Source organism: Rhinopithecus bieti, unplaced genomic scaffold, assembly GCF_001698545.2.
Source record: "Rhinopithecus bieti isolate Rb0 unplaced genomic scaffold, ASM169854v2 scaffold_15501, whole genome shotgun sequence".
NCBI classification, from domain to species: Eukaryota; Metazoa; Chordata; class Mammalia; order Primates; family Cercopithecidae; genus Rhinopithecus; species Rhinopithecus bieti.
In genome coordinates this window covers 140,174-156,861 of record NW_016808317.1, presented here as the reverse complement: position 1 = coordinate 156,861, position 16,688 = coordinate 140,174, and the positions used below count along the sequence as shown (strand labels likewise).

Below are 16,688 nucleotides of genomic sequence, written 5' to 3'. Positions count from 1 at the left end.
ACATACACCAGTATGCAGTAAAGGATTAACCTTGACCAGGAATATTTGGCTCTTGACTAACTTCTAGGAAGTAACCTCAAATCCTTGAAATATCCTGCCTGATAGGACAGTATGTGTTTACATGGGGGCTGTGAGCCACACTAGATAGTCTAGGCTAACAACATGATTTATGGCAGGGACTTTGGTTCACATGGTATCAACCTGACCTCTTAAAGAGATGGAGACTAAAGTCAGTAATCTGGCCTATTGATCATCCTTAAGTATCCATCCCAATAAAAACCCTGGACACCTGAGGTGAGCCTCCTGAAACAAACTTTGCAAAAATTTTAACAGTGAAAGAGATCTGCTTTAACCAACTCCATTTTGCCTTTAACCTACAAACTGTCTTTGGCCATTCCTGGGCATGGGCCAAGCTAACTTTTGGATACATTTAGTTTGTAGTTTAAATAATAGTTCTTTGCAAAAACTAAACTGCCTTTGTAAAACTAATTAAAGACCACCAGGTTAGGAGGGGGAGGGAGGCTTGAATTCTGCAACAAATAGTAGTTAAAGGATTACCATCTGTTATTCTGGAGGTCACAAGATTTCCAACTCCCTAATTTCTCCTATAAATAACATCACTATTGTAGGACCTAAGATTGGCCTTTTGAGATGTCTTTTCAGGCTTTTGCATTTCTGATGACCAGATGACCCCACCCAGACCAACAACTCCTCTGGTGGCCCCCATCCAGAAGCAGACTCAATGCACGAGGACTGATTTTCACACCCCTATTGGTTGCATCACCAACCAATCAGCAGCACTCATTCCTTAGCCCCTTGCCCATCAAACTATTCTTGAAAAACCCTAGTCTCTGAATTTTCAGGGAGGCTAATTTGAGTAATAATAAAGCTTTGATCTTCCACTTAGCCTTACACAGGCTCTACATGTATTAAACTCTTTCTCTATTGCAATTCCCCTGTCTTGATAAATTGGCTTTTATTTGGGGAGTGGGCAAAATAAACCTGTTTGGCATTTACACTCCCAAGGTGGCAATACTCCATGCATGTTGCCACATATGGTTGACAGAAGTAAATGCTGTCTGCATGACTCTACTGGGAGAGGACAATTAGAAGCTTATATCTAGAACTTTTATGGAGTCTGCCCTATGACCCTTTTCCCATTGTTGATCTTAATCTTTATCTTTTTGCTTTAATACACAATTATCATATAATAATTTTACTGAGTTCTGTAAATCCTTCTAATAAATTGAAGAGTGACGATCCTTGTCACAGTTGAATACCAGGGCTACCACATACAAGCTTAAGAAGCCAGCCTTGGGGAGCTCTAGAACTTGCAGCCATCATGTAGTATTTGTCTGGGTGAGGTTCTGCAATTTTGGCTGATCTATAATTTTTCTACAATAAACACATATTACTGTTTTTATAAGAATGTTTCCACTACTTCAATCCTTTAAACGTGTGTATTATTTGATATAGAAGTAGTTTAAGGAAGTAATCCCAGGGGTGATCACTGTAATATTATTTGTAATAACTAAAATGGGAAATAACCTAAAGACAATGCATTAAGTAAATCATACACATCTGTATAGTTGAATATGGTTTTATAACCTATGCTATAATGAGTATCTACTGACATAAGAAATCAAAGTTATATTCCTAAGTTTAAAAAGCAGAGAAAAAACATATTTCTATTATTGTTGAAATACACAATACAATTTATATTTCCACAGGAAAATATAGACAAAAAAACACATAAAATGTGAATCACCGTTTTCTTTGGATAGCGGGATTAGGGTGGTTTTTACTTTTTGCATTGCATTTATCTGTATTTTACTCATTTTCTTTTTGAGCATGCATTGTTTAAAATTAGGAAGATGGCTGGGTACAGTGGTTCACGCCTGTAATCCCAGCACCTTGGGAGGCAGGTAGATCACCTGAGCCCAGGAGTTCAAGACCACCCTGGCCAACATGGCAAAACCCCATCTCTACTAAAAATACAAAAATTAACCAAGCATGGTGGTGCATGCCTGTGATCCCAGCTACTCGAGAGGCTGAGTCAGGAGAACTGCTTGAACCTGGGAGGCAGAGGTTGCAGTGAGCCAAGACTGCGCCACTCCAGTCCAGCCTGGGTGACAAAGTGAGACCTTGTCTCAATAAAAACAAAAAAATAGGAAGAAAACTTATTTGGAAAAAAAAAATTTACTTTCAGTTCTACCCCTCAATATATTTTAAATCTTCTAAACCAATTTAATGATAGAATCTAAAATTGTTCAATGGCAAATGGAAAAAAAAAATAGTTTCAAGAGACACTGGTGGGTATAAGTTCTTGAAGATGGGGTGAAAATAGAGGTAGACAATTAGAGAAAGGTGATGAACATATCTCTAAGTTTCCTAGTTTGGGAGACTTTTTGGACACTATTGTCTTTAGCTAAGGAGACTACTAGAGGTTGTGTACTGCAACATAATTACTTTAGATTTGAATATACTGAATTTGAGGAGCATGCAGTATAGTCAATTAAAGATATGCATTTGAAAATATCGGTATAAAGTGTAGGATAAATTTAAAGCAGGGATGTATAAATCTGCGGTCATCAGCACATAGGCGATATTTGAAAATTGCTCTGGGAGAATATGATGAATGGAGGACCAAAAATAGTACCTTTGAAAACACAAACACTGAAGTGTGAATTGTAGCAGAGGACAGAGTAAAGAAACTGAAAAGTCGAAGAGGTAGGAGGATAACCAGAAGAAAACAAGGTCACTGAAATCAAAGGGGGAAAAACAGTCCCCAGAAAGCATTAATTAACCACAGCAAATTTCAAGCCAGACAGCCAGACAGGCAACCCATTAGGCAGTTTGAGAAGTCACTATTGGCCAGTATGGAAGACCATCTCTAAAATGGGAATATTTGCCTTCCCCTCCATGGGCTATAAGTAAGGTTGATGTAAGAAATGTAAAAATATTATACAAATTATCTAACCATCCTCAGATGCACATAATCCAATTCCCCACCCTTTTATGTGGACATATTACATTTATCTTCCTCAAGTAATTATCAAATATCCACTGTACTCTTTTGTGCTTTTTACCAGCTTACCTTCTGTAATCTTGACTCTTCTAGGTACTACTTGTTTTTATGTAATCCATAAACAAAGGTGTTCCAACACAAGAAGCTAGCCTCTCTTATTCTGGTAGAAGCATAGGGCCATAGCAAAGGATGCTGGCTTACAATGTGTTTTCAAGGAACAGAAAAATCTTATTTCGTGTCAGGATATATGACAGCAATGAAAATAGAATCACCAAAGGAGAGCCACAGAGGCGATTTAACTCCATGAAATTAAAATGTACTGTGAAAAAACTCACCAGCAACCATACAAACACCTGATATTTTTTGGGTAGATGGCATGAATTTAAAGGGGATGCCAGGAGTTTAAATTTCCCCTATCTCACCAATGGTTATAGAAAGATTAACTGAAGACAAGGTAGGTAAAGTATACCACTCACCTACTGCCCTTTCATGAGTGTGTGCTTAAAATAATAAATGCAATTAAATATAAACATAGATAGATATAGATAGATATAGATAAAGATAGATAGCTATTGAGATGGAGTCTTGCTCTGTCACCCAGGCTGGAGTGCAGTGGCACGATCTTTCACTGCAACCTCTGTCTTCCAGGTTCAAGCAATTCTCCTACCTCAGCCTCCTGAGTAGCTGGGATTACAGGTGCCTGCCACCATGCCCAGCTAAGTTTTGCAGTTTTAGTAGAGACGGGGTTTCACCTCGTTGGCTAGGCTGGTCTCAAACTTCTGACCTCAGGCGATCCGCCGGCCTCGGCCTCCCAAAGTGCTGGGATTATAAGCGTGAGGCAATTACAGTATTTTAAAAATACAAACCCGATACTCCAATGGACTCAGACAGTAAAAAATTACTTAGGCCTCTAAAAGGCATCAAGAAGTCATAAACTTCTTGTAATACTCAGGTATTTTCTGCTTCTATATTCAATTGTAGCCTAGAGAGTGTGCTTGGAAGTATATGGAAGGAGTGGTAGTGAATTCCAGAACACCAGCCACCTAGACAATCGAGGCTGGGGCAGAATTCACCAGCGTTCAGAGCAAGCCCACAGTCTCCCCAACCCTGCCATCTTTACATGCAGCTTTGTCAGGGAAGTACTAACCTGCAAAGTCAGTAAGTACTTTTTCCAAGAAGTCCTCAGGAAATTTAATGTGCAAAATTTCACTCATGCAACATTGGAAATAATGACAACTTATACTTAAGAACTATAGCTGAAGAAATTAAGATAATGTTGTGGGTAATAAAAACTTGCTCTCAATGGACTTAAAGTTTGCCAGTGATGGAATGAAAGGTCTTGCTTTTTTGAGCTTGCTTTATTGATCTTCCGAAGAAACTCGAAAAATTTTAAAGAGGCTAGATGATGCCTAACACCTACAAAACTTAAGAACAAAAGCCTGTGTAGCCTTTTCATTGTACCTTTTTTAATTAGTGAAACTGGCCCAATTAACCCATAAAACTGATGTTTATGGGATTTTTTTTTTCAACCAACATAGGAATTGACCCTCCTGGGCTTAAAGCTTAAAACTTACATTTGTCTTACCTAGGTTCCTTCAGGCCTCCCAGATAGTATTAGTATCAAGGAACTGAATCTTACCCAGTCATCCCAACCATCCAATGAGATGTCAGACCATTCATTCAACCACTTGCTGCCTGTTGAAGCACTCCATTTTCTCACCCCTCCTGTTTTCCTTCTCTGCTATATAAACCTGTAACTTTAGTCAGGAATTTGGGGGGTTCAGTGAGATAGATTTGCGACTTATCTCCCATCTCCCTAACATCACCCAAATAAATAAAGCCTTTCTTCCTTGGCAATACTCATTGTCTCAGTGATTGGCTTTCTGTGTGGCAAAGAAACAGACCTAGACCAAAACCTCGGTGTTCAATAACATTACCACCTTTCTACAATTTTTTCCTTTCTTCTTTTGTTTTCTCTATCCTCCATCTTACTTTTTAAAAATCTAAGAAAGGATTCAAGCTAGTTTTATAATATGTAAGTCACGTATGTCTGTTCTCAAACAGATGACTTAAGAGTTGAAAATCAGATGAACTCGTAGAGACAGAAAGCTGAAGAGTTACTAGGAGCTGGCTCAGGGGTGGGGACAGGGATCTCAGCAGTGGCTGGTGAGGCTGCTGGAGAATGAAGAGTTACTATTTAATGAGTATAGTTTGTTTAGAAATGATGAATAGGTCCTGGAAATGGTTCCAGGTGGTTGCATAACACTGAAAATGTACGGAATGCCACTGAATTGTACACTTAAAAATGGTTAAAATGGTAAATTTTTATGTGCTTTTTTACTACAATGAAAAAAAAAAGGAGATGCAGCACACCATCTCTTAGACATGACCAATTTATTCAGAGAATTCAAATTTCGTTTGGCAAAGTATATGGGGCAGAGAGTTTGGGATAATTATGTCATTGGAAGCTATCACATTATCTACAGCAAATTGCCTGGGGTAGCATCTGAAGGAAAGGCAAAACTTTTAAAAACAACTTAGTATGTGGGGGGTGATAATCATAAATATTTGCAAAGGTAACAAAACAAACAACCAGCTTATACAACCAAGGCACGAAACATGCTAATGCTAATAATCCTTTATTCAATTTAATTCAACACACATTAAGTACTTAATTTGTGCAAGAGACTGGGCTAGGTGCTGGGCTTGAGGTGGAAATACAAAAATCACCAAGATGCAATCCCTCTCAAGAACTGTATAATCAAGTAAGAGCACATATAGAGATGGTGCTTGCAGGTAAAAACTGCTCTAAAACCATAGGGAGAGAAGAGTTTACTTCCTCCCAGAGGGTGAAGTCAGGACCCACTTAAATTTGGTAGTGTGGGTGAGGAAGGCCATAACACGCTAAGTAAACTGGTGTCTAAGCACGTGACGGCAACAGCTAATGGTCTAGTTCCTCCATGGCTTTAAATATATGAAAGGGAAGAGTATTCAAAGGCATTTTTATTTTAATTTATCTCATTGTTAGCCCAGTATAAGGCAGGATGACAAAAAATAAATAAAAGTATGAAGAGGCAGGAACACAGATTGAAAACTCCATTTCCTAGTTTTAGTGTAAACTCAAGTCCTTGTGCATATACATCTAGTTCCTGAAGTCCACATTGCCAAAAGGGAAAAACAAGAAAAACCAGTCCTAGCAGTGCCCTGTCATCATGGCAGAGCACTGTCTCTTCTGTGGGACCGAAACAGCTAGCTTTGGCTATTGCCGGTAGTGGACAATATGGCACATGGAAATATAAGTCCATAAATGTGCCCTCATAATGCAAGAATAAGAAAGGTGGCTACAGGAGATAATTTCAGTGATGGAGGGGATGAAACACTTTTTCGTTAATTGATGTAATGATGACTCACTATGCCTTATTTCCTATTTTTAAAAATACAGAATGAGCAAGTCATTCCTGAACAAAAATTTACTATGTGTATAACATACACCTCAAAATGAATTTTAAGGGAACATATTACTGATCAAATAACACAGTTTATGCTTTTTCAATTTCCACAAATTGTTAGTTATGATACTTAAGGGAACCCTAAAACACAATATATAACAAGTCATTTTAATATTATCATCCTTAACTTCTGAAAGTTTGGCTTATGTTATCTTATCTAGAAGTTAAACTACTTACAAATCTCATTTTCCCACAAAATTAATTCAACATCCAACCTTAAAATAAAAATAAAGCTTTGCCAATGGTAAATTGGAATGCATATACCTGCCAGGCTTTGATGAAATAAAAATAAACAATTTACATAAGCAGTACCTCATAAAACCAAAACCTCCTTTTGAAGTATAAAGTTCCATTCTTCCTGCCCTCTCAGAACTGCCTATCAATTAGAATCCTCTCCCCCTAGGAACTGTACTGGTTTGTAATGTCATACACAAGTATTTTTTAACATTAATAAATTATTGATATGCTACCATAAATAAAGTCACTTTTTAAACCAAAATGACTGTAGACTAACAGCACACTGAAATAATTTATTTAAAACTAAGATTTGCAAAAATGTGATCTATCCTGGTCTAATATTATTAAAATTAAAAATCAAAAGGTGAAATATTATTTCAGACCTATATACATCAAGATGCCAGTTCTTATAAAAAACATACTTTAGTTGTAAATGCTAGATTATGCAAAATAATTTTATTTCAATTTAATTTTAATGAACTTCCCCAACTATAATATTAAAACATCAAAAGAACTTAAGTTTTAATGGCAAAAGTTCCTATTTTCCCCATCTACTAAAAGATTGTTTTCCCTTATTAACATACAATGCCCTATTGTTAAGGCACAACTTTTTTAGATTAAAATGAAACCACAGATTAGGTTTATTTTATACAACAGTAACAAGACAGACTTTTGTAGGCATATAAATACATCTTAAATTCAATCAAGATCTAAAATGAAAATTACTTTTTCTTTCTAGGATCAATCAACACATAGCTGATAGGTAGTTACAGCTAGAATAATTCCAACAGTTCCTGTTTTAACCCGTCAGATTGTCTCCAGAAGGCCATCTTCAAAGTGTGATCTAAGAGAGGAAAGCTGAATATTTTCCTTTCTGCACTGGCACTCTACCTTTCTTTACTCATGCTCAGCTATCAGAGACGGCTGTCACCTTCAAAGCCTAAGTGATATCCAATTTTTGAATTCAACATGAGACAAGGACAGATACCCTCACCCTGGGATGACCAGGGTAGATGTCTGCTTTGCATCCTCCCTGTTACCTGACCTTCCTCTAGCTTCTTTCTGACCCTCTTCCTAGCTACCACCCCTCTCCCTCTGACACAGTTCACAAAATATTCAAAGGGAGCACCTAACAAACAGGAAGAATTTGCAAACTGTTAATTAAAACATACAAACCAAAAAGTTTTTGTTACTTCATTATACAGTATAAACAATCCACTGAATAATTACTGATTTAAAATAAAAAAAGAAACACTAAAATTGGGGTGACACATACCAAGACAAACATGACCATCTTGTAGGTCCTTGTAAATTCAACTGAACTGGGGATACAAGTAGGAAAACAGCAAAAGCAAGTTTCCTCAAGCATACGTATCTACCCAACTCTCTTGTGTTTTTTTCTACATTTACATTCTTGAACAATGGGTAGAAAGAAATACTTTGTAAAAACACTCATGTTAGACTTGACAACGTAAAGGTTTGTGGTTTTGAAGGTGATTTTCCTTTACTTTCTGAGGAGTCTTTGTAATGTAATAGTTAACTAGGCCTCCTCCAGGACTGATCTCCCATACTAGGAACTTTACCAGAGCTTCAGATTTCAGCACCAATATCCAGAAAAATGTATATCTAAAAGAATTTGGGAGTGAGAGTTGTGGGGGAAGTATCCTGGCTAAGAAAGAAAAGTAGAGATAAAGGAGAACATGAATGGGCAAGGGAAATGGTCACAAGGTAGAAGAGATGAAGAGGAGCAGAGGAGGGGGACAGCTGATGGGTACTGAGATCACTGTCACTGCCTCTACTAAATGTGGTGTGTAAGTTATATTTTAAGGAAACGTTGCCTCAAAATAAGGGCAACAGTGAAGAAAAGACGAGGAGCTGGTGAGGTATGGGTCATTAAAAGTAAAATGTAATGACTTTGCTACTCTTCAGAAATAATTTTAATGTAATTCTGGGAGATTACATTACCCATTCATGAAGGTGTTTTACTAGTATGCTCTGGCACAATGTCTTGTATAAATAAATATAAATACTGTTCCTAATTCCGCAATGTATGTTGGCTTTTAAAACAAACAATTTTAAAATGAACTTTTATAAAAGTACTTAAAAATCATTAGTAACTAGACTATACCCAACATATTGTAAAAATAATGTATTTAACTCTCAACCAATATCTTAAGTTTTGCACACAACACACACTCTTCACAAAGTCATTATCTACATGCAGATTAATAAAATAAAAATAAAAATAAAATCATCACTTTGGGAGGCCGAGGCAGGCGGATCACCTGAGGTCGGGAGTTCGAGACCAGCCTGACCAACATGGAGAAACCCTGTCTCTAACAAAAATACAAAAAAATTAGCCGGGCATGGTGGTGCATGCCTGTAATCCCAGCTACTTGGGAGGCTGAGGCAGGAGAATCACTTGAACCCAGAAGGTGGAGGCTGCAGTGAGCCGAGATCATGCCATTGGACTCCAGCCTGGCCAACAAGAGCGAAACTCCATCTCGAAAAAATAAAATAAAATAATTCCTGCTAATTTGAACTAGTTTGCTTCCAATTAAATCAGAGCTCCCATATAACATTGAAATTAAATTCCATTTTTTACTTGCCAGTCCCATTTCCCTAACTTTGACATACTATAATAAAAACAGATGCTTATACCACAGGACTCTGGCAACAACATATACCTTTGCCATCCCTCCTGAAAAAGAAAGTTTCTTCAGCTTATTGCAAAGTAAAAAAGATGAGGTCTGACTCTTTTCAAAATTCTCAAGTCCTATTTAAATATCAAGTGTTCCAACTACCAAAACTTTGAATTTTCACTGAAAAGGCCTACTAATGAGGCCCACCACCTTCTCGAATTTGACCAGTTGCAAGAGATTGGGTGAAAACATTTGTGTCATATTAGACTCAGTTTACTAATAAGAAAGTAAAGGGCTTTGGACAATGTAACATACAAACCTAAAGTATGCACATTCCACCAGGCTAGAATGTACACTCTTTGGTCAATTTTACTTCCAAGATAAGAAAATAAAGGGAAAGCTGCATTATGGTTAAAAAATTTAGCAAAGAAAAAAACCATGAGAAATCCCTTTCCTTATCAGTATGTTATGGAATAAAAGGGCACTGGAGTCACATGAAATAATGGCATGGATAGTTTACATGAAGTTTCCAGATATCACATTGAGAGAAACCACACAACCCAATGAAAAATAGTTCACAAAGCAAGGTTCTACTTACGGTAACACAATGAATATGTCACAACTTTTTTTTCTAACCAGACTGAATAGAAAAAAATTTCATCAAAAAGTACCTTCAAACTTCTCTATTTTAATCTGAAGGGAAGTTAAGAGAATCTCAAAAGTTACTACACTTTCAGTTTGGTTAGGCTAGATACATTTATTAATAGTAAAAGCAACCATGGCAAAAGCAACCATACTTATTCTTGATAATGAGAGAATCTTCTATATACAAACCTGGCAAATTTAAAAAAAAATACTAAAACAAAGTTTGAAAATAATGAAACCTAGTTCAATTCATGTAATGTCAAGTAACTTTCAATTGTAATAGAATCATTTATATTCTTATAGTGCCTTACAGCATATTCTATCCTTATGAGAAAATGAACCAAAATTATAGTGCTAACCCTGCATCCTTAAACCAAACCTCACAAAGTTAAAGACTAAGTGTTGGTCAGAAGGAAAAGGATGCAACCATGCATCTTCCATAGGGAAAATGAAAATAGACAGCAAGAGAGCAGAAATGCTGAACTCATGAGTACAAACACATTTATATCTTTATAAAAACAAAACAACACACACACATACACACAGAAATTATTACAATGCAAACCATCATGTGTCTCTATTTTCTACCAGCTGGTAAACCTGTTATTAAAATTTCAAAGAAAAAAATCAATTAAACTTTTTCTATTTTAATCCATAGAAATATTCAGTAACATAAATACAACATTTGTTGCATATTAATGAATGTGTGGCTTCTTGTGCTTTCCATCCAAATTAGAGGTAAAAATCCCCAATGACTTTATTTTCAATGAGATAGAGTTGTAAAGTTTTATTAAACATCTACACAAAAATCAATCTTTCTTTCAACCGAATTCTATATGAAAGTACTAACAAACAGTGAAGATTCATGATGTTGTGTGAAAATGGTGACTCATAACAATGTAGACTCAGCTACAGATTTTAATTCACAAATATATATATGCGCCTTGTGTATGACAACTGTATGAAAATAGTCTCAAAAATAAAGACAATACTTGAGACACAAAGCAACCCATTTTCCCTGATCTTGCATCCTATTACAGGGAAAATAAGTCTCTGATGCTTCATAAATACTTTAAAAAGTTCGGGATGGCCTTAACCATGCATAGTCTCCACCAATCCTTCGAAGCTTCCAGCATTTCAGGCTAACCATTTCAGCTGTGAAGAACTGTACCCTGTAATCAGTTATGCTTATTTATGTCCTGTCTTTTCTAGATCTGGGAGTTTTCTGACCAGGGCCTGGTGGTTCATTCTGATGCTAGCAAGAAGTCCCCCTTCAATGCCGTCTGAACCAGTGTAACTGATTTCTTCACCACTCAGGGTAGTCATATGCCCCCCAAGGGCTTTTAAGATGGCATTACCGGCACATATATCCCACTTTTTGATGTATGTCACATGGATATATAAATCAGCTTTTTCTTGACTCTTATCAGGCACATCCAAAAGTGCTAAAACTTTATAACCTAAAAGATAAACAAAGAATTTAGGTTATTATTCAAAAAATTTTAAGAAAGTAGCATACTTTTTCGATTAAGTATACTGTTAAAATAACAGGATGGGGTGTGCAGGAGCTTGCTGCAGTCTCTGCAACTGCTTAAGTTTAGAATTATTTCAAATTGAAACAATTTTAAAGTAACAGTATAAACATTAAACTCAGAACAAAAATACATTGCAAAATAACTTATTTTTTATTTTATTTTTTTTTGAGACAGAGTCTCGCTCTGTCACCCAGGCTGGAGTGCAATGGTGTGATCTCGGCTCACTGCAACCTCTGCCTCCTGGGTTCAAGCAATTCTCCTGCCTCAGCCTCCTGAGTAGCTGGGATTACAGGTGAGCGTCACCATGCCCCGCTAGTTTTTTTGTATTTTTTAGTAGAGACGGGGTTTTTCCATGTTGGTCATGCTGGTCTTGAACTCCTGGCCTCCTGATCTGCCTGCCTTGGCTTCCCAAAGTGTTGGGATTACAGGCGTGAGCCACTGCACTCGGCCTGCAAAGTAACTTATTAAGCTGGTCTCAAATGTAACTAAATATATACCTATAATTTAAAATTTTTAAATATACATTGTGGTTTTCTATGGAATGACACATTCAGTATGTGCCATTTTCTATGGAATGACACATTCAGTATGTGCCATTTTCTATGGAATGACATATTAAACACACAACTTTTACCTAAACATCTAAGTAGGCCTCATGTGAAAGAGAACTAACAGTAACACTACCACTCTAAAGCCTTTTTGTAATGAGGCAGAATTTTAAAATTAATAAAAAATGCAGAAGAAACTGGGTCTAGAATCTAGTTATCTCATCCCTACTGGGTATTCTGGACATTTTTCCTAACCAACCTAACAGAGAGCCTCTAAGAAAATAATGAAGCCCATATTAAAGAAGGCAGATATATAGAAAAGAAAATTAAAATTATTAGGCTTAAAAGTTAAAAAGTATTGGCCAGGTGTGGTGGCTCACACCTGTAATCCTAGCACTTTGGGAGGCCACAGCAGGCAGACCGCCTGAGCTCAGGAGCTCAAGACCAACCTGGGCAATGTGGCAAAACACCATCTCTACTAAAAATAACAAAAAATTAGCCAGCCATGGTGGTGCATGCCTATAGTCCCAGCTACTTGGCAGGCTGAGGCACAAAAATCACCTGAGCCCAGGAGGCGGAGGTTGCAGTGAGCCTAGATTACACCACTGCACTCCAGCCTGGGAGATAGAATGAGATCGTATCTCAAAAAAGACAAAAAAAAAAAAAAAAAAAAAAAAAAGTTAGGAAGTATTACTTCTCCCTTTAAGTGTGCTGAGAAGCTTTTTCAACACATTTGTTTGCTGACCATAATTTGCTATTAACCTGAATTAAAACATTTCTGACATGTTAGACAGTATCCATAACAGGAGCTGACAAACAGCCCATCAAGCTAAATCCAGGTCATGGCCTGTTCTTGTAGGGCTCTTAAGATGAGAATTTTTAAAAAATATGTTCAAAGGTTCATTAAAGAAAATCAAAGAATAGTATGCAACAGAGACTTTATATGGCTCACGAGGCTTGAAATTGTATTATCGGTTTCTTTTCCGAAAAACTAGGCTGACTAATATAATAGTACAGAATATACAGTAAGGTGGGTGGGCACTAGCCTCTCTTGCTCATCCCAGGCATGCAGGTTAAAGAGTTCAGGAGTGTTAAAAGTGACTCAGGGATTAGCTTTTCTAATAATACTTACGATGACTCCTGGCGTCTTTCTGCCATATGAAGCATCGTAAGTGCTTGATCTTTCTTCCCCTCTGTGATATTCCCGCAGATAAGACAATTATTTTGAAATTAGATTGCATAAAAAGCAATTAGTGGTAGATCTAATGGGAGGGAATATGCTTTTGTGTATTCAAGAAAGAGAAATCACTGTTGTGAGACTGCTTCTTTCTAATAAGAAGGGCAGAGTGACAAAACTCCCACCCTCGAGGTTACCAAACAGGAGACCAAGCCTGCCTTAAAAGTACACCATTCTTCCTCACTTTCTTCCCAAGCATGGACAAGCAAATCAGTCTCCTAACACAGCCTTGACCATGCCAGGAACATTCTCCAGGGATCACACAGGAAGAGGAACATACCAGCACCACCAGCTGGGATAATTGTAGTCTGGTTTCCAAAAGTCTGAAGAGCGACCTGTCTGACCATCCCTGAATGGGAACGAGACACAACGATCCTTGGGGTCTTCTCATTGTAGGAAGAGCGGGCTTTCACATTTGAACCACCATCTACCATTGCCCAAGCTGAAAAGCAAATATAATATCCATTAATGGCACTGAAGCTTTACAACTAAAGGTTATATTCTTCAGAACCCAAAGTGCCATGTACGACTGACAAAAGACTCTCTTCTAAAAAGTTATTTGTATTTTCCCCCAAAACAGAAAGCTTTATTTTTTTTCAGAATACAAAAGTAATATATATGTATTTTTACATTAAAATGGACATGTATTAAGATGAAACTAAAAAAGGTCATGTTATCTTGCACAGCCAAAGACAATGACTATTAAATATTTAGCTTAAGGATTCCCATGCTCCACTGGCATGACACTGAAACTCCACTTCTCCCTACATCTATCCCACTGTCTTCCCTCCCTTTCACAATTGTGATCCCAAGAGCACTCCCTAATAAACATCCTGAAGCTAATCTCCAGCTCCAAGTCTGATTCCTGGAGAACCCAACCTGCAACATAAGCACGACTAACTTCTCTAACTCCAATTTTAAAATGCATTTTCTCCTATACTGCCTCCACTTCTATATACTCATGGTTTCAATTATTTGCATATTAGCTCAATCTCCTAAGTGACTTTATAAACAGAAAATAGTTGAAAGAGGTGAGTTAGGTTTACATATCAGCCTTATCAGAGAGTATTAAAGAAAAGCCTTAGATTTCAAAATAGAATAGAATTTTAAAAGGGAAGGGGATGCCAGAGAAGGCTTCAGATGATTTTCTTGGTTTGGAAGTTTTCTTCACTGACTATAAAACTATACAAGAGAACAAACTTACTCAGAATTATCCCAATTAGATTGTTGTTTTAGCAGTCACTCACTACAGGGCAAGATATAGTCCACCATGGTTAGTAATGAAACCAGCTGCATCACCAGCTTATTTCTGGCTGCAGAAAAAAAAATCAAAAACATTAGCTGAATATGGGTTTCTGAGTTCCCCAAGAATGATGGCAGTCTCCTGGACTCTTCTCATACCTCCTTCTAAAAACTATACACAGCAACAAGAACAACAAACAGAAATACCCACGCTCTGTACCTACAGAGTAAGTAGGAGACAGAAGAGAGCTATCAACAAAAACGTATGAGAAAGTAGGGGGGTAAACACTGAAGATCAGCAGGATAAGCACTGGAGCTGACCCTAGTATGGGGATTATAGCAAGAGCTTCAGAGAGGTGCTAAGAGGTCAGAGAACTCTCAGTGGCCGCAGGACTCAGATAATAACAGCCAGGATTTCTCCCCAGAAGGAAGAGGTTCCATCTAAAATGGGAAGTACTGAAAAAGTCCTGAAACTTGGCAACAAAGCATCAAGAAGCAGCTTGGAGAAGATATGGGACCAGAATTGTAGTCTTGAGAACACCCTCGTGGTGGCAAGGGAGGGGGTGATGATGTAAGACAATTTTTGGGATTTGGAAGGTAGCAACTAGAACTGAAGAGAAGGAAGAGATTAAGATAGGGGCTTTATTGAAACAAAGTCAGATCAAACAAGAAAGAAGAGCTCTGAAAACCAAAAACCATACTGATAATGAAGATAAAGCCTTTCCCACACTAACAGAAATGAAACCCCCTGAACTGAGAATCATCCAAACTCCCTTCCTGCCACCAACCTTCCATTAATCCCACAACAGCTGGCCCAAACAGGAATAAGAAGTATAAAACTGCAATGTGCACTGAAAAATATAAAAAGAAATAGAGAACACACAGATTAAAACATTTCAGGATACTCAAATTTCCACAATGCAGAGAAAAATCATAAACCAACATTCTAACATGATTAAAAATAATAAACAACAATATACTGAATAAATGCCATGAAACAAAAGATCAACAACTCAGAAAAGATGGGCAAACAACAAGATGTGAAATGGGCGCTCACATAACACAGAAAAGAAACTGAAAAAAAAAAAGAAAATAACAAAATCACTGCAGGCTTAGCACTAAATCACAGGACAAAGGGCAACAGACTTGTTCAAAATATGGCAAGCAATGAGAAAAGTAAAAAGGGAAATGAAACAAGTAAACAGATAAAAGGGACTACAGAGAAAGTGATACATAAAAAAACCAAAAAAGAGTCAACATACATATATAAGGAATCCCTGAAAAAGAAAAATTAATGGGATGGAGCTAATCTTTAAAATTACAATTCAAGAAAATGTCCCTAAAAAACAAAAGAGAACCTTAGTCTGGGCTCAGTGGCTTGTGCCTATAATCCTAGCACTATGGGAGGCCAAGGTAGGAGGATCACTTGTTAAGCCCAAGAGTTTGAGGCTGCAGTGAACTATGATCATGCCACTGCACTCCAGTCTGGGCAACAGAGTGAGATCTTGTCTCTAAAAAAATAAAAAATTTAGGAGAGGATCTAAATATCTACACTGAGAGACATACCGAGTACCTGGGAAATCTGCCCAGAAGGCCAATTCTAAAAGACATCATAGTTATATCATTAAAGTTTAGTGAGTTGAACAGTGTCCTACCAAACTTCCTGTCCACTTCGAACTTTCAAATTGTGAACTCATTTGGAAATAGGATCTTTGCAAATGTAATTAGCTCAGCTGAGGTCATCGTGGAGTAAGGTGGGCCCTAAATCTAATGACTGGTGTCCTTATAAGCAGAGGAGATATAAAGGAGACTGTCATGTGAAGACAGGCAGAGACTGGAGTGACGCATCTATTGACTAAGGAATGGCAACAATGTCTGGAGCCACCAGAAGCTGCAAGAGAAAACTTCCTCCAAGCCTGCAGAGAAAGCGTGGTCCTACTGACTCCTTGATACCAGACTTCTGGCCTCCAAAACTTTGAGAGAATAAATTTTCTGTTGTTTCAAGTTTGTGGTAACAGCCCAAGAAAACTAATACAGAGTGAACCAAAGACTGTAATAACTAGCC

The 16,688-nt window shown here is 37.4% G+C and overlaps 1 protein-coding gene and 1 pseudogene across 3 annotated transcripts in view; both read right to left on the bottom strand.

The window, feature by feature from the left end:
• Positions 1-5,403: 5,403 nt before the first annotated feature.
• Positions 5,404-9,418, bottom strand: LOC108538386 (histone demethylase UTY-like; annotated as a pseudogene). The gene has a single exon (XR_001888060.1). The product of XR_001888060.1 is annotated as a histone demethylase UTY-like (transcript).
• Positions 5,404-16,688, bottom strand: part of BPNT2 (3'(2'), 5'-bisphosphate nucleotidase 2) — a 36,395-nt gene continuing 25,110 nt past the window's right edge. For both annotated transcript variants that reach the window (XM_017886433.1, XM_017886432.1), the window contains 2 exons: positions 13,662-13,823; positions 5,404-11,521 (listed from right to left, as the gene is read on the bottom strand). In XM_017886433.1, coding sequence (XP_017741922.1) covers positions 11,250-11,521; positions 13,662-13,823 — 434 coding nt within the window. In that variant the 3' untranslated portion in view covers positions 5,404-11,249. The remainder of the gene's footprint in view (positions 11,522-13,661; positions 13,824-16,688) is intronic.